Source organism: Anser brachyrhynchus, assembly GCF_964034855.1.
Source record: "Anser brachyrhynchus genome assembly, chromosome: 2".
Classification (NCBI taxonomy): domain Eukaryota; kingdom Metazoa; phylum Chordata; class Aves; order Anseriformes; family Anatidae; genus Anser; species Anser brachyrhynchus.
The window spans coordinates 48240822-48264773 of NC_137695.1; the positions used below are offsets into that span (position 1 = coordinate 48240822).

The window sequence follows — 23952 nt, forward strand, 5'->3', positions numbered from 1 at the left end:
ATTGTGATAGTTCAGTACCCTGAACGCGACAGACTTAAAACGACTACTTGGGCATCACTCCAAATTACTTTAGGCTTTAACGCAACAGAGCCACTGTGGTGTAACAGCTTTGCCCCACACATATAGACTAGGACATGCTCTGCAACTCTGTTCTTATGAATAGAATTCATTCAACTGGTCTCATGACAGACATGAAGACTGGAACACACAACAATAAGTACTGAGAGATCCCGGATGACTGGAGACGTGCAAACGTGACGCCCATCTATAAGGGTCATAATGAGGACCCGGGGAACTACAGGCCTGTCAGCCTGACCTCGGTGCCAGGAAAGGTGATGGAGCAGGTCATCTTGAATGCAATCACACAGCATATGCAGGACAACCAGGGGATCAGATCAAGCCAGCCTGGGTTCATGAAAGGCAAGTCCTGCCTGACCAACCTCATCTCCTTCTACGACCAGGTGACCCACCTGGTGGATGAGGGAAAGGCTGTTGATGTAGCCTGCCTAGGCTTCAGCAAATCCTTTGACACAGTCTCCCACAGTATTCTCCTGGAGAAGCTGGCAACCCGTGGCTCAGACAGGTACACTCTTTGCTGGGTTAAAAACTGGCTGGATGGCCGGGCCCAGAGAGTAGTGGTGAATGGAATTAAATCCAGCTGGTGACCGACCAGTCACAAGTGGTGTTCCCCAGGGGTCAGTGTTGGGGCCCATCCTCTTTAATATCTTAGTGGTGTGAGAAAAATCTCAATAATTTTTTCAGACAGGGTCTTCTGTGAAGCTATTTTATTTGCAATTGCAATGGTGGGCTTCCTGCAAGCAGGAGTGCCTAGTAAAGGTGTATATCATAATCTTATATTCCCTATTACCAGACACTTGATTCCTCCCCTGCTTCTTCCTGAGTACTACTGGTTCACAAATTACTTAACACCTTTCTATACCATACATGTACAATTTTATTTGACCAAGCATTGATTTCTCCTTTTCCCTCTTTTTCCCTTTTTTTTTCTTTCTTCTGTCATGACTAGAGGGCCTGTGATTTTTGTTTTTACTGATTTCACGCTGCTCGTCCTATTTTTCTTAGCTATCCTCTCTTTAATATTTTCTCTTCAATATCTTTATCAATGATCTGGATGAGGGGATCAAGTACACCCTCAGTAAGTTTGCAGACGACACCAGGTTAGGTGCATGTGTTGATCTGCTCAAGAGTAGGAAGGTTCTGCAGGAGGATCTGGATAGGCTGGACCCATGGGCTGAGGCCAACTGTATGAGGTTCAACAAGGCCAAGTGCTGGGTCCTGCACTTGGGGCACAACAACCCAGTCAGCGCTACAGGCTGGAAGATGAGTGGCTGGAAAACTGCCTGGCAGAGAAGTACCTGGGAGTACTGGTTGATAGTCGGCTGAACACGAGCCAGCAGTGTGATCAGGTGGCCAAGAAGGCCAACAGCATCCTGGCTTGTTATCAGAAAAAGTGTGGCCAGCAGGACTAGGGAAGTGATTGTCCCCCTGTACTCGGCTCTGGTGAGGCCTCACCTCGAGTACTGTGATGAGTTTTGGGCCCCTCACTACAGGAAGCACATTGAGGAGCTCAAGTGAGTCCAGAGAAGGGCTATGAAGCTGGTGAGGGGTCTGGGGAACAAGTCTTATGAGGAGCGGCTGAGGGAGCTGGGATTGTTCAGTCTGGAGAAGAGGAGGCTCAGGGGCGACCTTATTGGTCCCTACAACTATCTGAAAGGAATTTGTGGGGGGCTGGGAGTCAGCCTCTTCTCACAGATAGCTAGTGATAGGACAGGAGGGAATGGCCTCAAGTTGTGCCAGGGGAGGTTTGGGTTGGAAATTTGGAGACATTTCTTCTCAGAAAGAGCAGTCAGGCATTGAAACGTTGCCAAGGGGGGTGGTGGAGTCACCATCCCGGGGGATGTTCAAGGAAAGGCTTGACCTGGTGCTTAGGGACATGGTTTAGTGGGTGACCTTGGTGGTAGGGGGACAGTTGGACCAGCTGATCTTGGAGGTGTTTTCCAACCGTAATGTTTCTATGATTCTATGCTGACAGAACCATGAGAGCTCCCAGGAAGCAAGCAGGACTCTGCGAGGTGCTGTTTTTTTATTTCCAAGTTTTGTCTTGTCATGTCTATTAGATCTAACTGTTTGGTGTGTTTTCTGGTGTGTTATTGCCTACATTCATTAAACTTATTTCCCTTCTTATTTTCAATAGACAGTTTTCCCAGTATCTCGCAGACCTCATTGCAAGATGACAGTAAGTCACACACAGAATTTGCTCTTAGCAAGATGCATGGCCATGACAATACGTAACCAAAACAGCTACATGCATAACTACAGTATTTCTGCAGCTTTACTCCCCCTGCCTTCTGCTTTACACCGGAGATATGTTTTACCTAGTCTTCAAGATAACAGATTTTCAAACATTTAGATATCCAAAGTTAGCCACATATATATAACAGAACTAACTGGAACCTTTTGCTTAAAGCACTTTAATTACTTGGTTGTCCGAACTGTTTTAATGGCTTTCAAAGCTCCATGTTTCCATAGATTGAGAGTTGCTTTGGGGAGTGAATATTTATACATACATGTACATGCATCTTTCAGAAGTACATATAAATAATGTCTCCACAATGTTATGTCTTTGGCTGTTTTCAATTTCGCCGTCCAAAATAAGACTCTTTATACTTTTCAGTCTGGCATAAAAAGTGTGTCAGAAAAGAAAAATCACATTCCTTAGTTGACCCTCAATTGCAGTCTGTTCACATATAATTCATGACTGGACTGTTGTAATGGAAGCATACAGGCTATTTAGGAAGGACAGGCAGCGGAGATGAGGAGGGGATATCAACAGATATCAACCACCCTGATATCTGTTGGAGGGACAATACAGCAAGCCATAAGCAATCCAAAAGGTTCCCAAGGTATTGATGATAATTTCCTTCACCAAGTGATAAAGGAGCTAATGAGGAGAGGTGATATGCTGGACCTTGTTCTCACCAACAGGGAGGGGCTTTGGGGAAATATGAAGGTAAAAGAAAGCCATAGCTGCAGTGACCATGAAATGGTGGAGTTCAAGATTCTTAGGTCAGTGAGGAGGGTGTGCAGCAAACTCACAGCCCTGGACTTTGGGAGAGCAGACTTGGGACTCTTCGGGGATCTGCTTTGTAGAGAACCGTGGGATGAAGCCCTGGAGAGAAGAGGGGCCCAAGAAAGCTGTTTAATACTCAAGGATCACCTCCTCCAAGCTCAGAAGCAATGCATCCCAACAAGGAGGAAGTCAGGCAAAAATGCCAGGGGGCCTGCATGGATAAACAAGGAGCTCCTGGAAAACTTAAACACAAAAAGGAAGCCTACAGAGGGTGGAAGCAAGGACAACTAGCCTGGAAGGAATACAGAGACATTGTCCAAGTAGCCAGGGGTCAAGTTAGGAAAGCCAAGGCCCAGACAGAATTGCATCTGGCCAGGGACATTAAGTGCAACATGAAGGGCTTCTACAAGTACATCAGTGATAACAGGAAAAATAGGAAAGTTATGAGCCGTCTGCTGAAGGAAATGGGAGATCCGGTTACCCAGGATATGGAGAAGGCTGAGGTACTCAATGACATTTTTGCTTCAGTCTTCACCAGCAAGTGCTCTAGCCACATCACCAAATTCACAGAATCCAAAGGCAGGGGCTGGGAGAATTAAATGCTTCCCACTGTAGGAGAAGATTAGCTTCAAGACCTTCTAAGGTACCTGAATGTGCATGACCTGATGAGATGCATCTGAGGGTCCTGAGGGAACTAGTAAGATGAAGTTGCTAATCCACTATCCATCATATTTGAAAAGTCATAGCAGTCTGGTGAAGTTCCCAGTGACTGGAAAAGAGGAAAGATAACCCTCATTTTTAAAAAGGGAAAAAGAAAGACACAGAGAAATACAAGCCAGCCGGTCTCACCTCTGTCTCCAATAAAATCACGAAGCAGATCCTCCTGGAAAATGTGCTAACGCACTTGGAAAACAAACAGGTGATTGATGACAGCCAACATGGCTTCACTAATTGCAAATCATTCCTGACAAATTTGGTGGCCTTCTAAGACAGGGTTACAGCATTAGTGGATAAGGGAAGAGCAACTGATGGCAGCTACCTGGACTTGTGCAAAGCATTTGATACTGTCCCACACAACAGTCTTGTCTCTAAAATGGTGAGACATGGATTTGATGGATGGACCACTTGGTGGATAAGGAATTAGCTGGATGGTCACACTCGAAGAGTTGCAGTCAATGGCTCAATGTCTAGGTGGAGAACAGTAATGACTGGTGTCCCTTGGGGTCTGTATTGGGACCGGTATTATTTAACATCCTTGTTGGTAACATGGAAAATGGGATAGAGTGCCCCCTTAGCAAGTCTGTGTGTCTAAGAAAGCTGGAGAGGGACTCTCTATCAGGGACTGTACTGAAAGGACAAGGGGTAACGGTTTTAAACTAAAAGAAGTGTTCAAGGTCAGATTTGATAGGACCTAATCTAGTGGAGGATATCCCTGCCCGTGGGAGGGGGTTTCAACTAGATAATCTTTAAGGTCTCTTCCAACCCAAATCATTCTATGATTCTATGATAAACATTTATTATCACAAGAAAGCCACCAGGTGAAGCTCTGCCACACTTTTCCAAAGTAAATGACAACACCCCCCATTGTCTTCAAAGGAACTGTAATTTCACACTCAGTGTCAAAAGCAAAGAAAGAGTTTTCATATTTTAAGAACACTTTGATGCAATTTTTGTTTAACATGTCATGGAAATCACATCCTACAATGAACTGTGGACACAGTTTAATCCTGGGATTACTCTTCCTAGGACAATATTATACTGCTAACCTGTGGGCTACATACTTGGAAAGGATTCTGTCTTTGAACACCACGGTCTTCCCCTGAATAGTCTGATGCATGGTATGGCTGCTCTAGTTTTCTGTTAGACAGTATAGTTCAAAACAGTATCGTGCTCCTCTCTTCCAATTTCCATTACAGTTCTTTTTTACTCATATTAGAAAAGCAGCTCTTGACTTAGACTATACTAGATGCATTGACACTCATCACACCACTTACTATTCAAGGAAGATTTATCCCAGGTAATGTATCTTTCTGATCTTTCTGTTAATTAGCAATAAATAGTCATTGCCTCATGGTAATTTCACATTTCTATGGTTTTGGCCCACTATTGTAGACATCATTTTACCTCATTGAATTCCTCCCTTAAATCTTCCTATTCCTACTGTATAACATTCTGGTATGTTTTTCTCACATTCACACAAAAGTTCTGGGTTAGTCAGCTTCATCTCTGAAACCTGACTGGACTGCACTGAGCAACCTGCTGTAGTTGATCCTGCTCTGGGCTAGACAACTTCCAGTAATCCCTTCCAAACTCAAGTTTTGTATGCTTCTCTGTGGAATGATTCAAGCAATGCAAACCTATTTTAGCTGAGTTTCAGATAATAATAAAAAGTTACTTTTCAATAAGGTTACAATCACTGAATAATAAAAGTGAATTTTACATGTAAAAGTAATAGAGCCTTTAGTTATAAATACCTCTTCATTCGTCTGAATATGCTAGATAGCTTTGACCTACATTTGTGGATAATCTAAACCTATCCAAGTATATAGATAAGAAGTCTGCTGCAAATGCCTACATAAATGTATATCCACAAAGAACTACAGACTGAATCTCACAAGTTTTCTTCATGTGAAGTGAATTTCTGAATTTAATGGAGCTATCCATGTGACTGAAGACTCCTAAGATCTAATACTGCAGTATTAGCCATATGCAGTACACGTTTGATTTTCTTTGTATGCTTGTTTAAATTCATATAAATAGCACTAGTTAGTACAAAGGTCTATCTATTTCCAAGCAGTGTGCCACATTTTAAATTCCTGCACTGTCCTTGTTTTGAAGACAGGTGGTAGAAGTATTGTTACAGGGGAATTGAGTCAGAATAGGATAGACTAGAATAAGAAGTTTCTCCCCACAGTGATTTCAATGCATCTGGAGTATAGGTCAACATCATAGAGTAGGCCTAGCCATGGTCTGATGAAAAAATTACAGCCATATTCTGTTATCATACAATCAAAAATCAAATCCTGCTTTCAAATGCAGTGATGTAAATTTAGAATTGTTCTTGGAGAATACGCCTTCTGATGTTTCTCTAGCATGATTGAGAGTAGGATTTGCTAGTGCCTCCAAAATGCATGTTGTTACGCTCTTACTGAAAGCATGTTGCATGTTTAAGATAGCACAATCCTGAAAAAGGCTTGATTAGTTAATACTCGGAACCTGCGAAACTGGAGATAAGCACAGAGTGCTGTTATAATACTTACTGTGATAGCATGCAAATATTCCAGGCTTTCCAGTCATACTAAGTGATGCACTTCCATCAATTAATGTGTATGGATAAGTTCTAATTGATTTCTTTTTGTCTGTAGGTGAGTGCTCCTTACCCTGGGAATGAAGAAGCTCTTAATGTCCAAGGTGAGTAATTCTTGCAGCATGGTTTAAATAAACTGTTCTTATTATGAACGAAAACCACCATTTTTTCTTGGGTTTTGCATAACTGGTTTCATGAGGAAAAAAAAGAATGATGGTCTCACTTGTTCTGGTGAATCCATAAGATCATATCTTGGTCCAGTCTCAACATGTAAGCCAAAGAATAAATGAGTATAGGGCTGCATTTCAAAGGCTAGCTTATAAATTGAGTAGTGGATGAGGGAAAGGCTGTGGATGTGGTCTACGTAGACTTCAGTATGACTTATGACACCATTTCCCACAGCATTCTCCTGAAGAAACTGGCTGCTCCAGGCCTGGACAGGTGTGTGCTTCATTGCATTAAAAACTGGCTGGGTGGCTGGGCCCAAAGAGTCATGGTGATTGGAGAAATATCCAGCCAGAGGCCAGTCACAAGTGGAATCCCCCAGGGATCAATACTGGCTCCCTTTCTCTTTATTATCTTTATCAATGATCTGGATGAGAAGATTGAGTGCACCCTCAGTTAGTTTGCAGACTACACCAAGTTGGGCATAAGTGTTGATCTGCTCAAGGGTAGGAAGGCTCCACAGGGGGAACTGGATAGGCTGGACTGATGGGTCGAGGCCAACTGTATGAGGTTCAACAAGGCTAAGTGCTGGGTCCGGCATTTGGGGCACAACAACCCCAAGCAATGCTACAGGCTGGGAGAAGAGTGGCCAGAAAGCTGTGCAGAGGAAAAGGAACTGGGGCTGTTGGTCGATGCTTGCCTGAACATGAGCTGGCAGTGTGCTCAGGTGGCCAAGAAGGCCAGTGACATCCTGGCTTGTTATCAGAAAAAGTGTAGCCAGCAGGACTAGGGAAGTGATCATCCCCCTGTACTTGGCTCTGGTGAGGCTGCACCTTGCGTACGGTGTTTAGTTTTGGGCCTCTCACTACAAGAAAGACATTGAGGCCCTGGAGAGTGTCCAGAGAAGGGCAACGAAGCTGGCGAAGTGTCTGGAACACAAGTCTTATGAGGAGCAGCTGAGGGAACTGGGGTTGTTTAGTCAGGAGAAAAGAAGGCTCAGGGAGACCTTATTGTACTTTACAATTACCCTAAAGGAGGCTGTAGTGAGGTGGGGATCAGGCTTTTCTCCCAAGCACCAAGTGACAAGATGAGGGGAAATGGCCTCAAGTTGTGCCAGGGGATGTTTAGATTGGACATTAGGAGAAATTTCTTTACTGGAAGAGTTGTGCGGCATTGGAATAGCCTGCACGGAGAAGTGGTTGAGTCACCATCCCTGGAGGTCTTCAAGAAAAGTGCAGATGTAGAACTTAGTATTATGCTTTAGTGGTGAACTTGTCAGTGCTAGGTTAAAAGTTGGACTAGATGATCGTAGAGGTCTTTTCCAACCTGAATGACTCTATGATTCTATTCTATGATTCTATGAATAGTACCTAGAAAAACAGAAAGTTTATCCAGATGTATTTGGGTACAGCTCTATCCTCAGCTCATCTGGAAGGAAAATAATGCTAATAACTTTTCTGACCTCAGAGAACATTTTCTTTATTATGAATGCTTTTATGACCTGAGGAAGCAATAAACTATAACATTTTGGACATTCATAATTACAGATATTAATTTTTTTCAAAGTCTAGAGATAGCAATTTTGGTGTCAAAATCATAATATTAGAACCACTTCTGCTCTTGCCCCATGAAATTCACAAATGCAATGAGAACAGGTTTGTTCGGAGGGTCAAAGGCTAGGTGATTAAGGAAAGGAGAGTGAAAGACTGATCTGTAAAAGAAAGATTATTTTGTACATGTTGGGGTTGATAAACAAGAGGACAATGAGCCAGCCAGCCATTCAATATTCGTGAGTGAGACAAGCATATAGGGAGTTAAAAGCCCTGCACGTATGAAAAATCTGCTCTTACTATCAGTGGTTTGGTTGTTACTTCTGTAGTCTCTGTTGTTTGAAAGTTCTCATGAATTTAGTTTCATTGTGATGCTTTTATGGCAGGTGCTAAAGGAAACAGAGATTGTTGGGGGCTGCAGTCCACTGGGAGTTCAGCAGACTTAAAAGGAGAAAAGGGAGACAGAGGTGATCCAGGACCACCAGGTATACTAAATCAGATATGTCACTGATACCCTCTAAAGGACCATGTGTTTAACTTAAAAGCAGTTCAGCAAAGTACCTTTACCTGCCTGAAGACATACTTAGTTTCTTGCTGAACTGAGGTGCAGAACAACAAAGCCTGTAATGTTATCAAAAATATCCTCTGAAAAGAACTATCTGTACTGCACATTTGTGAACCTATTATGAGTGTGTTCAGTACATGAACAGATATTGAAATGTATCTGGCTGGTTAGAGATTTTCTGAAATCTTAGAAGAACATCACACCCACTTCCTGAGACATTGTTTTTGTTGTTTTTGAGCCAACTGGACTAAAATACAGTGCTTTCCCTTTCAGGATAACATACCTCTGCATTCTGATTTCAAGGCAGCCATTTGTTGGTGATAGTCCCAATTCCAGAACTCGACCATCTCCATTTCAACCAACTTTTTAATATTCTATGCTTTATTTGTCATAATCATGAAAAGTATGAGAGCTAAATTATCAGTTCACTTGTGCTAGGAGCATCACAACAGATGTTGCTTACCAAAGATTTGCTTTTCTATATCAAAAGTTGATACATATTGCTAATTCTTACACATTCAAAAATAGTTATAGAAACAAGCATCTATTTGAAAAGACTGCTATTACAAATTCTTCCTTTTTACTACATTTTTTGAAATCTCATATACTGAAATAAGGCTTTGGTCAGTGCCAGCAATCATTCAAAACAGAAGAAGCTGTACATCAAATTAATGTTCCTATACCATATTTATAATATTTGTCCTCTAATGTGATCATAATTAATACAAAATTGTATATACATGGATATTTTGTCTTTGTTCCAAAGCCACAGTTCTGTTGACTTAAGATATTTGGTTATTTTTATGAGGACATCTGTTTGTTGTAATCAAATCTGCTTTCTTGTCTTGTCCATATTAATCTTCATTCTGAACAATATCCAGTGCTCTGAAGTAGTGGTTAGTGCTTCCTCATCATCAATAGACTTATTTAAAAAAAAAAAAAAAAAGGAGCAAGAAAGATTTCTATACAGAGGTTAAGATTTATCTGTGCCGGTTTATCCACTGTCAATGTCTGTTAATTTCCAGACTTTGTATTTGATGCAGTTTAATGTCCTACAGTTACTTTAGTCCATATCTGGTGATTTCAGGTACTTCTGAAGGAGAGGATTATGCTTATGATTTCGTTATAAAACTGCAACTAGAGAGGATGGAGAAAATAACACAATAATTCTGGTTAAACTGTCTTGTTTAAATCCTTCTCCTAAAACAATGTCAGTTGATGTAATTGCTACAATGTTCTTTTATACAAATCAGTTCTGTAGGTCTCATAGATATCTACACAACCTTTGACAACGGAAATTCACAATCCAGAAATTGCAGGATAGTAGAACATGATTAAAGTATAGGAAATTTTCAAAACCTTCTCTGGGGGATAGACAGTTGAAGGTCCTTTCAGTTCACTATCTGTTGAGTCACAGCAATCTGAAAAGCTTTCTGAACTCTGCCATTTATTCATTCAGTGGATTTATTTTTCCTCTACCCCAAATGTCATCCCTCTAACCTTACAGACAGACTCCATTAATTGATAGCTTGCAAAAACATGAAGCCAGAATAGAAAGCATGGATATTTGGCAGGCCGCAATTTATATAACTACTCTGTATAAAGGCAGGTATAGTGAGTATCCAGAACATAGGCGCAGTGTTCCAATCATATATGCAACATTCCAACACAACCTCATTATTTCTGGCTGAAGGAATACAGTCTGAGGCCATGTAAGGAAACCCATTTAGAAACAGAGGAGAAGACTTCACGGTATCATAATCTCAGACCCAATTCCCTAAAGTTGAAGATCTGCTCATCTAAAATGCAATGTTTATTGCAGTATACTGGCATTTGATTCTTCCTTCCTGCTAGGCCACATTCATACCTGGCATTCTAGACAAGTTTCAATACTCATCCAAATCCACCCTTTGGCTTGTTTGTCCTGAGACTTTCTTTTCTTTATGAAGAAGTATCACCCTCCTTTTCATGAATACTGGAAGGAATGGAATTAAAGGAAAAGCAGAGGGGGAACAAGACAGCATCTCACTGGGCAAGCATTAATTCCTGTAATGAATTTTGTTGCTCCAGGGACTGAGTTCGTTTATAAATCAGATCCCAGATCAGAAAGCAGCACAACTTTCTCTAAAAGAAAGGGCACCAAAGTTCTGTAGCTTTATGATCATTGTGAGGGTGTGATTTTGCTATTGATAATGCCCATGCAAAGTGCTATTAGTCTGTTTCAGCAACATCAGAAAACAAACCAAAATAAAAATGTCTGGTCTGCCAGCACAGGCTATGCAATGAGCATGTTTCCCTCTGGCTGGTGTTAAGATTCCCAAAGGTCCTACAGAAAATTGCCTACTAGCCCTCTACTGAATGTCTAGAGAATAGGACTGGACTAGGTAAGCCCTTGAGAAGTCACGTCAGGCAAACTTTCCTGGCTGTGTAAACCAAACAGGGCCAGGACATGGGACAGTTGTCCTGCAGTTTAAATGTTAGCATATTTCCTGGCCAACATTTGGCCTAAAATAAATAACACTTTCCAAGACCATGGGAGATAGCTTAAGCTAAGGATTGGTACAATAGGCTGTATGGTTAACTTACTCCTGTTTTGGGAGAGAGGAAGACAGTTTAGCTGTATGGATAAAAGCTATGCTACTTGATCATCGGGCTAAAGAGATGGTAGTTTAACTACCAGTGTAGGTATAGCCAGCCTTAAGCTCCCAGATCACAGCTCTTCTATCCTATCTGAAGCCACTCCTGTTTTTCCACTGGTTCCCTACCATGAGTTTTTGGGTTCTGTTTAGAGTGATGCCATCCCTATTCCTCACATACCTTGCATAGACCTAGTCTGCTTGAAAGGTCTCCTAGGAAGACCTAAAATATGACCCAACATAGAAATTAATACTAAGCAACATCTGAGAAGGATACCTACCAATCTACCTGTCTATTCTCCATTCCCTCTCATAGATTGAGCAATAGGTGTCAGGGTTGAAATAAAATCAAAATAGCTGCCACACTGGCAATACATTTCTGTCCCAGAGTACAGATGTATACACTGTCTACATGATCTAATTGCATCTGAGATAATATACTGAGATCTGAGATCTATGGCTGGAACAGTGCTGCACCCAAAGCTCAGAACACATTTGAAGAAATGGCAGCCCCCATGACTGCCAGGAGGGCCATGGCAGCCAGGAGGGCCAACCGTACCCTGGGGTGCATCAAGCACGGCATCGCTAGTCGGTCGAGGGAAGTGATTGTCCCACTCTACTCTGTGCTGGTGCGGCCTCACCTCGAGTACTGTGTGCAGTTCTGGGCACCGCAGTACAAAAAGGATGTGAAACTGTTGGAGAGTGTCCACATGATCCAGTACTAAGATGGTGAAGAGCCTAAAGGGGAAGACGTGTGAAGAGCAGCTGAGGTCACTTGGCCTGTTCAGCCCGGAGAAGAGGAGGCTGAGGGGAAGCCTCATCACAGTCTACAGCTTCCTCATGAGGGGGAGTGGAGGGGCAGGCACCAATCTATTCTCTTTAGTGACCAGTGATAGGACCTGAGAGAATGGTGTCAAGCTGCAACAGGGGAGGTTCAGGCTGGATATCAGGAAGAGGTTCTTCACTGAGAGGGTTGTCACGCACTGGAACAGACTCCCCTGGGAAGCAGTCATGGCACCAAGCCTGTCAGAGTTTAAGAAGCGTTTGGACTGAGCACTCAGTCACATGGTCTGAAATTCTGGGTAGACCTGTGTGGTGCCAGGAGTTGGACTCAATGATCCTTATGGGTCCCTTCCAACTCGGGATATTTTATGATTCTATGAAAATGTCCCCAGCTGTTACTGGCAGCTGTAAAACATTCATTTTCCAAGTGTATTCCAAACACAGAATATTTGAATACTTTTTAGACTTGTTGTGCTGGCTCAACAGCTTTGGCTGACCACCATTGGCAAAAAACACAGCACAGCTGTTATAACCATTGGTACTGGTACTGGTTTTTCTCACAGAAGAACGTCAAAGAACAGTTGTTCTGTGATCAGCAGAATGGCAGTAACCCTGATTCTTTCTCTTGTTGGCTATGAAGGTGTCCTTGCACAAAAGATAGTACAACTGTAATTCATTCAGAAGTGGGCTGGTACTGACTGCCACCCCATTGCTTGCAAAACATATGGAATGTTCTTGTGTTAAAGGGTAAGGATGTTTGGCAGGACCTAAACCCCCTTGTGTTCCAGCTTGTCCTCAGATATCCGAGGGGCTGGGTTTAGGTTCTGAGTGATGTCCAATTGGCGCTATAAGTCCAGTTGCATTCAATATATCATGATCACGGATGCACAGATAGCACAATCAGCACTATAAGGTCCGGTCACATTAATTACAATCACAGATTCACAAATAGTACAATACATCTTCAGTCTAGTAAATGACCGGTGTAGTTTTTTGAAGCAACAGGAGTACAGGTTCTTTTGGATTGCTGGTGATAAATACACTGTCTGCAAAGCATGTGCAAATACCAAGAATATAACAAACACAACCAACTACACATGCTAACTTATGAAACAACTCTATAGAAAATGCTAGGTTTCCTGGGGAAGCACTCAGTACAACCAAGAGTTTGAATCTCACCCAATAGGCGTTCCTACGGGAGGGGAAGAGACATTCAGCCCATCGACTGGTCCCAGAAATCAGCAATATCCTTGTCTATGATGGTGTCTTCCCCTGACATTTTCCTCTCTTGAGCCATTTTTTTTACTATTTTCTTACTTTTAGGTGGAGCTTGAGTGACTCTAGTCATACATGTCTTCCTTGTGATTGGTACAAATTTTTCTTGCTTTTGTTTAAAGGTATAGGCTCAGAGAAATTCAAGAGTGCATGCTCAGTGAGGGGTGATCACAGCTTTGAGATGGGTAGCCTTTGGGATGGAGGTGTGTTTTGACATTATAATGAGATTATAATGAGCATTTTTCAGAAAACTGAGTACTTGTTGTCTTTGAGACTTCTTTGCTTTCAAATGTCACTAAAATCCACAGCAAGGTTCAGAAATTATTAAGGTGAAGGAGTGAGACAGGGCATGTAAGCCTGGTTTCATTAGGAAACCAAACTAAAAATGTTAGATTTAAAGGTTAATATTACTATTGCAAATCATTTTCATTTAAACCTCTAAACCAAAAATACCTAAAGCAGTGCTTTTAAAAAGGAAATTACAGATAATTATTGTACTTTACTGTATTTTCTTCATTTTTCAGGTCCACCTCTACCTCCATCATATTTCAGCCACTTTATTAATAGCATAAAGGTAATTATATCCCATTTGTGTTTGAGTTCTTTAAGCTTTTTTTAAAGCAATCTTTGCTATATATTAAGCATACTAGAGTACAGAATAGTGAAATACATGAAACAGATAATTGGATCAGCAATTACAAATTATATTAATTCCTTAAACTCCAGCTGCATAGAAAAGTTTGTTACAAATACAGAGATAGCTGTCAGTACTACATAAAGATTACTTCTGGAAAAAAATATATATATTAGTGAGGCTTTTTGCCTTCCCAGTGGTATTAAAGTGAGTCATTATTCACTGCTACCTAACATAGGTTGGTATAAACTATTTGCTGTAAATTAATGCCTTTGGTTCCATGCCAGCTCAGGTAAGAGACATCCATTTCCTAAAGGGTGACTAGAAAAAATATTACCAACAATCAATGCATGAAAAGAAATTCACTTCTGATGAATACTATTTACCTTTTAAACACAATCAATAAAGTAAATTAAAGTGATGGAAAGCACGTTTCTGCTTCCCCATGCTCGTTTACTGAGATCTTGTAAAAGAAAACATATCCATACCATGTTTTGCTTGGTCTCTCTCTGTTCCACTATTCTCCTGACTGCTTTAAGTGACAAAAATGAATACCTACACAATACTATTTTAAATGCTTTTATGTAAACAAGGCTGTTATTGCTCTTTATCAAAACAAGATCTGAAAAAAGTAGAATCAAGTTATCGTTTAATGATGCCATAGAAAACAGGGTTCATGGGGGTGGGGTTCGTGGGGGTACTGTCAGTTTCCTTGAAGGACTCCTACTGCTGTCTTTTTTTTCAGATTTTGTTTCTGCTTGGCTGAGAGCACTGAAGTTATTTCTATAACATGAAGTGTCCCATGCATGCATGGCAGAGCCATTGTGGCTTCTTTGATCTAATAAAGCGGTGTTTGCAGCTTTACAGCTTTAGCTACAATTTCATCTAGTCCTTCAGCTCTACGAAATGGCATACCATAAAGAAATCTTTATAGTTTTGTTGACTGGGAAAGAAAAAAAAAAAAAAGAAGAAGAAGAAGAGTAGAAGAGTCAGAGGAGGAGCTATGCATAGCCATTTATATTGGCTTTCCCCAGCTACCTGCCACTCTTGCATTGTCCTTTGCTGCCTCTATACATAGCTTAATTTCTCAAAATGGGAACCAAAATAGACCAAAAAAATGAAGGGGGGAAGGAAGGAAGGAAGGAAGGAAGGAAGGAAGGAAGGAAGGAAGGAAGGAAGGAAGGAAGGAAGGAAGGAAGGAAGGAAGGAAGGAAGGAAGGAAGGAAGGAAGGAAGGAAGGAAGGAAGGAAGGAAGGAAGGAAGGAAGGAAGGAAGGAAGGGAAGGAAGGAAAGGAAGGAAGGGAGGGGAGAAACCAGCAGACAAAGAGAAGGAAATAATGTGAGGGCAGAACCTACAATGGCAGTGGCTTACTTTGTACAAAAGATAATGACCTAGTATTTAAATGCTTCTTCTTACCTGCCACTGTTCCCCAACTAGCTGCTAATCAGCAAAGTAGAACAGGAGAAGAGATACAGTTCAAAGTGCCTGCAATTTTGTGTGGTATCTCTTCCATTATCCTGGTACACATACCCATCCTTTTGTGTGCTAATTACCTATGTGCGGTAATCATCACTTTGCAACATATCTTTCAATATCTGTCCATTTCACATCAATCTTGCTTTGCTTTTTCCTTGATGTGGGAGAAAAGCAGCACGCTGTTACGCTTCCTCCAATTTCCTCTTTGCCTCCAGCTACAGCACAGATCAGGTGTTTTTCCTTGGTAAACTAGAAAACAGCAACAGAGGCACTTGCTTCTGACTCCACCTAGCCTCCATCTTTCCCAGCCTGTGAAATCCTTCTGTGAAAATCCTTGTGAAAATCCTCTCCTCCCTGTGAAATTCTTGCAGCTTCAGTAGAGGAGGTATTCCTTTTTATCCCATATCACTGAAGAAGGAAGTGATGCCAAAAAGATTTTAAGTGGATCGTTTTCTTTATTAAGCTCAGAAATTTCAGGCAACTTTAAAAGACTAGTGCATGGGGTTCTGATCTTGCTTCAGCTGAATGCTTTCAAATATGTTATGTTTAAAGGGTGAAAAAGGAGACAATGGAAACACTGGTGTAAAGGGAGAAAAAGGAGAACCAAACAGAGGTTTTTACCTGACAGGACCTCCTGGACCACCTGGAAGACCAGGATTAATTGTAAGTCACATAAAGGGTATAACAGGAATACTTGTGGGTACACATTGTTTTAACTTAGAAGGCTGTAATGAGAAATAATCATCATGATGATGTTAAGAACAATATATACACTCCTGTGCTAACCATTAATGAGACAGACTTGCATTAGGCATAAACACAGACACTTCGCTATTGGAATTTATTTGCTCTGAAAAACTGATATAGTGTTGTGCTCAGCTGGCTAATAAAACTAAATCTGTATGTAGATTCATGCTGCCAACAGCATTACAAGTCAATGCAATATATATAACTATGTAAAACCTATCAGAAAGCTTTCTGAAACTTCAATTCTTTAATTTAGTTTAATATTTAGGTATTTTTTCATTTCCCATGGCTCTTTGAAAAAAAATGCTTATGACTCATGTCTGAACAGTGGCATCGTGGCCTGCCTTCAGAAAATGTTGCCACCAGAGATGAAGGACCTCCAGCTGTGAAACTGATACATTCAAGGTAGTATTATTTATCGTTCATAGGGACCAAAAGGGGACTCAGTTGTTGGACCCAGAGGACCTCCAGGGTTACCTGGCTTACCTGGATTACCAGGTTATGGAAAAACTGGACCTCCTGGCCCACCTGGCCCACCAGGACCACCAGGACCCCCTGCAATATATGGCTCAGGTGAGAGGGTGTAATTTTGTTTTTCACTATGTATGTGAGCACATATGCATACTTACATGACCCTCTCTCGTCACCATTTCCTTTATGTATCTGCTCTTCCAGCCATCCATCCATTCTTCATGTTTGAATCAGGTTTCTCCCTTCTTTCCTGCACACTGATGTTATTTCCCTGAGGGGTGTGGATTGGAACTGAGAGCACAAAAGAGACAATTTCTCTGCAATCAGTTTTCATTGACTAGTGCCATGGGAGCACTAATGCATGAAAACCTTATTTTAACTGTGATTGTGAGGAAGTAACAGAGGAGGAGAGGAATAACACAGCAAGGTTGCCTTGAAATATTTGTGAAGTTTGTCAGACTGGCTAAATTTGGGAAGCTGTTAATGTGGGCCAGGAAGCTCTTCTTTGATATAAGGGCAGTACTCACAGTAGATTTTAGGTCTAAAATGAAACTGGTATAGAATTGCTTCTAAAAACTAGTTGTTATTGCACATTCTGAATATGAGCAAATCTGTTTTGGGATTGGTTACTGTATCTTTTGGTTACTTTAACCATTTTCAATTTACTGGATTAGAAAAAGGTGTAAAAAGTGTCACAGGTAGTCACATCTGAGGGAGGAGCTTTGTTAACAAGGTGGTGCTAGAAGTTCAGATGACTTATTGCAATCTTGCATTGCTTTAAATCAAGTGTCAGCGTTCAAGTCAGTTGCAATTTTGATTCCTTCTGGCTCGCAGGTCTGTTAGTGACAAGACTCTTATTGCTAATGTCCAGCCCTTAGACTAGGTTCTGATGGAAAGGGTCCTGGGCTCCACTTGACATCACTGCTGAGTGTGATGCCAGAGGATCACTTAACAGTCATGACTGAGTGAGAGACTCTGTCAGGAATCTGTGCCCAGCATAAGAATCCGGTAAGGTAAAACCAGCCCTCCAACACAAAGCATTCCCTAATCTCAGTTGAAGGAAGGCAACATGCTAACAGCAAGGGCATTTTTAACCATACAGAGAGGTTATAATGCATAACTACTCTGCCTAAACTTTGGGTTGGCCTAGCTAATACAGATCTCAGTTTCTGAGACCTATTGATCGGCTTCCTGTAACACTTGTGTTTCCAGCATGCTGCTTTGGGGAATAGACCCCTCCACCTCCAGTTTGTAGTCTGCAGGTATTTCTTGAACCTAGTCAGACTGGTTTATACAGCTGCCCAGGGACAAGGTGATACTTCCAATCTGTCATCCGGCAAATATTATTAATGGAGTGTTTACCAGAAGTGTTCATACTCTGATGAATATTTGGGAAATGAGTATCCTTACTATATTCAACATTGGAACATGGGTCTGTACATGAATTAGCCCCTGATCACAATAAAATGGACAGATCCATGGCATCCATAAAGTCCATAAAGGCTGTCAGGCCTTTTCCAATGTAATTTACATCAAGTACTTCTGAATATTAGCTAAGAGACCTAGTCAGATGAATATATATATATATATATACATATATATTATTAATACTCCATCCCTATACTTTCACTTATCTACTCTGCCCTTCGTCTTCATCATCCTTCTACACATTTTCCTCTTTGATTTGTAAGTAGCTTCTTTAGGCAGCACACTGATGGACGTCCATTTTACTAAACATTATGGTGACAGGTGTTTGTTTCTTTATTTAGTATCTTCAAGGCACCAAGTGATCTCTGTTAAAGCTCTTAGTGCAATATGGAGCTCACATAGTGTAATATGAGGAAAGAAGAATGGCTTATCTGCAGATAAATAGCTTTGAATTCTTGTGAGAAATAAGGCCCTTTTCCCTGCTATTGGTATGAAAGAATTGCTCTGGAGAATCCTCAGAGCATAAATTCTTTAACTTGTAAAAGGTGATTTCAAGGGTTCTCATGGCTTCACAAAAATAAGTGTTTTTGAACAGTAGATCTTGCTTTATTGGTATGTAATTGCAGCCTCTCAATTCAGAAGTTATAAATTGGTAAAAATGAAGTTCTGGAATGCAGCATTGCTTTCAGGGTTAGGCTTTACTGACTCTTCAATGGTCCATTCTACATTTTAAATTTTTATCTTGCAATGTTTTATTCAGATTATCAAACTACTTCAAAGTGGAGACAGACAATAAAACAGAAGATATTCAATACTTTTGCTCCACTGATTGTATTTGAAGGGGGGGGGAATCTGTAGCTCCATTTTCACTGAAGATCATTGATCCTTATTCCCTTCAAAATTACAAAGGCAGAAGAAACACTCCTTTAGCTTGTCTTCTTTTACTCTCCTTCAGCCCATCTAGTTCCAAACTATCCAGTAAACTCTGAATGAGTGGAGTTTAGATTATTGTGGGGAGGTTATCCAGAAGTACTCAACTAAATTTCTCCAAAGGGTGGTTTCAGAGAATATTCCTACATTATTACATTTCTCCTTCAACTTTGAAGAGCAATTTGGTCCACATTTGGGATTATGGGACTATTTGCATGACTAAGATCAACTGGATACTATTCTCAAGTGCCCAGTAAAGTAGGAACTGGGAATTGGCAAGGAGGTGAACCTTGCAGGTACTTCTGCATATTTTATGCCACAGATTCACCAGTGTGCTGGAACATTCTAGACTCCCCCCTGCTTCAGGTAGTTTGACAGGGATCCACCATTTTTTCTCTTTTTTCCATGTCATAGCAGCTCACATTATGCCTTTCTGTTCATAATTGTATTTCTTGCTGAGCCTTTTATATACACCCCCAGCAGTATACTAGCGTACTCTGGTTGATACCCCTGGATCTATTTTGTTGCCCCTACATTGTGTCTCTGTTTTTATACACAGAAATATCTCTACTTGTGATTTATGCAAGATCTGCCCAGATTTTAGCTACAAAGCCTCACTGGGATACATCATGATGCTCACTAGGGTCTGCACGATCTTTCTTCTAAGAAGCTTCAAAGTGCCATTATCATATGCATTCACACAGTATTTTTGCTTTCAGTCTTCCAAATATTTTTTCCTTCCTGGAGCTTTTACTCCCAAAAACAGTGACTTTCAGCTCAAGGTGAAAAAATTCAGTTCTGGAGTAGAGAGAGGTACTGGGTAACATATGTTGTGGACTACAGTCTTAGAGGTTCAGGTTCATACCACCAGAGAACTCGTTGTGGCTTTGAAACAATAGCTGAGGTTACACTTGTGATTTTTTTATCTAAGTAAAAGTTTATTTTTGTTTACTTTTAGAACAAAGGATAAATTGACTCCCTCAAAGCCTAAATGGGTGGGAGGTAAAAATTCTTCAAAGTGCACATCAGCAGCAGCTAGCAGAAGAAATATTCAGGTCAATTTAAATCAATCTGATTCTTCGTTTGCAGAATATCCGCAACAAATTCCAAGATACTGATTTTAAATTTCCAAATAACAGAAAAGATTGTTTCACCATTGCTTAAAAAAAAATAAAAAATAAACAAAAAAAATCCTTAGAATGCATTTTCTATAGTTGGCTTGAACACAGCTATTCAGAGCTTGGCTATGTAAAGACCATGGCCATTTTAAGCTCTCACTACTCCTAGACACCACCACCAAGTCCTTTATTTATGTCACTCACTTTCTCTCTCAAGACAGATGACCTTCAAAATGTGTTGTATGCTTGTTTTGTTTTAGCAGCTGCAATGCCTGGGCCACCAGGTCCTCCTGGAGAGCCAGGGTCACCTGTAAGCAGGAATCTGGTAAGACAACAAAAGATGGAAGTTTGCCATAGCAATCTTGTTTCAAATCTTTTCATGGTCATTGGTAGCAGTAACAGAAGACAGAAAGCTTAGTCCTGCATTTTTATTTATTAGAATCTTTTCTTATTTACTAAACCTCATCATGTTTCAGAATGGAATCCATGCAGCTGGGAAAAGTGATGAGAGAAGTCTGTGCATTTCCTTGTTACTAACAGTACATTCAAACAAATGCAAGTATTGATGGGATGTTAAAGAAGTGGAAAGGTGTGCGTATTCCATACCCAAAGCAACAGTTCTGAAAGAACTGCACTTGACTTGCAAAGATACTAGAATAACCTCTGAATGACTAGTTTCCATTAAAAAAAAAAATCCGCACTAGTCTAAAACACACTAATTCAGGTCACTTGATTCTAAGATGAAAACTGCAAACTTTCCTAACAAATCTAAAATTTATTATGACAGAGAATACAATACTCTTTCCTTTTCTTACTGGATAAATCAAATGAGAATTTTATCCCAGGTATCCATCCAGAGAAAATGGCACCTAAGACTTCTGTCTTGTTAATTTCTAAATTAAATATTCTTAATTTAATTTAAAAAAAAAAAGATTCAAGCTAGCAGAAGTGTTTCACTACCATTTTTTAACCTTTTCCATATCAAATGAACTAACAAGAATGTAATTGCCTTACCAGCACAGTATCATATGTCTGCTAACTGCATTTCTCATAGAAATTCAGAAATTCAGGACCTGTCAATGATTACAGATGAGGGGAGAAACAGGTGTTCAAAGACTGGTCCCTCAAGGTAGAGAACTGTGGTTACAGACTAGGAGCTACTTTATTAGATAGGAAATACAAGCCTGATTAGGTCAAAACCAACATTAAAAAATCAATATACAAATCTATAGTAGGGTCTGCATGATCCATAAAGCTTTTGGATGCCTTCTGACACTCTTGCACCAACTGCAATTATCAAGCAAATTGCGGCTTTAGAGATAACTGTGTTCTTATCATCAGGTGGCAAAGACAGAGGTAGTGTCCTTATCTGATAGATGTCAGTCTCAGCTTCCGGATGATCTATAAAAGAGAAATTGAAAATCATGTGCTGTGTAAACTAGAGGGTCTGCAAACATAACAAAATAGTTAGAAGAAAACACCCTCAAAGAAAAGAGAAAAAATTATCCTTTCCATCAACATCACTTCTCACAGCAACGAACATATCTTCAGTCTTCCACGGATTTGTTTCTCAATTGATTACCAAATCTAGAGGCTCACATTTCAGAGTCTCCGAAAAAGATTATCTGGTAAAAACAACTTTTACATTTAATTGAGCACGTCATCTGCAGCTCACCAAGCCCAAATGATTCCATAAGATTTATTCAGTCTTTCTTCAACAGCTGACATTTTTGAAAATTAAGTATTTTGCTTTTTATCTCTTAATTTTAAAAAGGTTATGAAAATAGTTCCATTCTAAAATACTGTCTATTAATCCTGCTACAAGGTTTCAGCTCAGCTAAAATGTATTATTACCACATCTGAACTCAATACACAATTAGTGCTGTTTCTCACTCAGATGCCCGATTTAAAGTTGTATCCCATGAAACCCATAGAATAAATATCTGAATACGTCACATTAACAAGACCACAAAAATATTTAAAAAAAAAAAAAAAAGAGACACAAATGTATCTAGAAGTGTGTGTGATATTTATCACACACCTTATCAAGTCTCTTCTGAATTCTGCCATTTCAATCTTGTATGCTAAATGTTAGAGACACAATCATCTCACTCTGTGAAAAATTAACTATTGGTGTAGTTCTATTAAAATCAACAGAGTAATGATTCTGTTATGCCAAAGTATGTCTTTTTTATTGAAGTTTTTTGTATGGAATGACAAAAAACTGATTTTATGAGCATTTCCCGAGCAAGAAGTCTTGACATTTATGTGTTTAAATCAAACTTAAATTTAACTTGCAAAATGTTTTGTGTGTTTGATGAAGCATCTTTTGTTTTGCTGCTTGACAGATTACAACATTCCAAAACATTGCGGGTATGTTGGAAAAGGTTCATTTCGTAGCAGAAGGTACGCTAATCTATCTGAGTGAAACCAGTGAGGTTTTTATCCGTGTTCGGAATGGATGGAGAAAATTGCAGGTATTATTGCACTACATCCTAATACTTTCCAGCTCCCTTACTCAAAATGGAATCGTTGCAGATATTTTTACAGGGGTGGAGAAGTATGGGTGCAAAGATACCTTTTTTTTTTTTTTTAGCTCATAAGCTCCTACTGATATGATTTTGTTTGCTTCTCTTTTTGGGTTCTTTCAGCTTGGTGAGCTAATTCCCATCCCTGCTGACAGCCTTCCTCCTCCAGCCATATCAAGCCATGTAAGTACAAAATACTAGACTGTGAAAAAATGAGTCTAAATGTGCAAAAAGAGACGACACGCTTGGCAAAAGTTGCAGGGAGGTCCCTGCACAACATGATTTTCTGCTGAGACTTGTCAGTTCAAAGTATCCTGCCACTACATAAGCTTGCAAACTAGTTCAAGCTGGCCAGCCATTAGTCTTTTTCCATTATATTCTGAGATTTCAAACATGACAAAGACAAAACAGTCTCCACAAAATGCAGGACAAAGCAGACCGCCTACTAAAAAGAAATCGGTATTCTGTTTCATAACACTTCTGTCAAGGAAACTCAGAAAAGTGTCTCTGAAAAGCAGGTTTTCTTTAAAAGTTTATAGTGCTTTATTTATGCTATATCATCATCACCTGCATATAGCTTATCCCACATTGGGATAAGTGGGGTACTGAGATCTATTCTAAAATATCACGTGTTAATTTATACCTGACTCCATTCTGCGGATTATTGTCCAAATTTGCATGTGAACATGCTGCCTGTCCCAAAAAATCGTAAGAGGATGAAACCCAGGAAGTGGCAAAGGGGATAGAGAAGTCTTGTTGATGACTGGTCAATTGATCTTACTGATAATGAAAGGACAAGAGAGTGCTATGAAGGCTCATGAGAAGGAAAAAGGCTGGGAAAATAAAAGTAGTTGGACTAGGTCAGACAGAAATGCACTTATCACACTGGGAAGATGTCTAGACTTCGTTTTATAAGAAATTTTCTGCAACCTCCAGCTGACACCACATTATTTTCCCAACCGCTACATTCACTGGCTCGTTACTCATATTTTCCATGACTATAGAAGAAAATTTTGCTGTTCATGAGAGAGCTATTGAAGCTCATCCACCTTTTGGTCTCTCCATTCCACTTGTTTAGGAGAGGGAATTACTAAGGCCTTAAGAAATCTTCCCAACCACTATACTTTCTGTTTCCACATTCTTCCTGTCCTTTCAATGTTATTTTTCCTGAAGAGGTCTTCTGCTCCTACCAAGAGCAGGCCACTTCCATGTGGGACTCCAGGTGCATATTGGTGCTGACACCAGCT

The 23952-nt window shown here is 40.3% G+C and overlaps 1 protein-coding gene across 1 annotated transcript in view; it reads left to right on the forward strand.

Annotated features, from left to right (window-relative positions):
• Positions 1 to 23952, forward strand: part of COL15A1 (collagen type XV alpha 1 chain) — a 123212-nt gene that overhangs the window by 92682 nt on the left and 6578 nt on the right. Inside the window, exons 25-33 of the mRNA XM_080580151.1 lie at positions 2216 to 2257; positions 6457 to 6502; positions 8500 to 8598; positions 13897 to 13946; positions 16036 to 16146; positions 16659 to 16803; positions 20438 to 20502; positions 22526 to 22654; positions 22829 to 22888. Of these exons, the coding sequence (XP_080436277.1) occupies positions 2216 to 2257; positions 6457 to 6502; positions 8500 to 8598; positions 13897 to 13946; positions 16036 to 16146; positions 16659 to 16803; positions 20438 to 20502; positions 22526 to 22654; positions 22829 to 22888 (747 nt within the window). The remainder of the gene's footprint in view (positions 1 to 2215; positions 2258 to 6456; positions 6503 to 8499; positions 8599 to 13896; positions 13947 to 16035; positions 16147 to 16658; positions 16804 to 20437; positions 20503 to 22525; positions 22655 to 22828; positions 22889 to 23952) is intronic.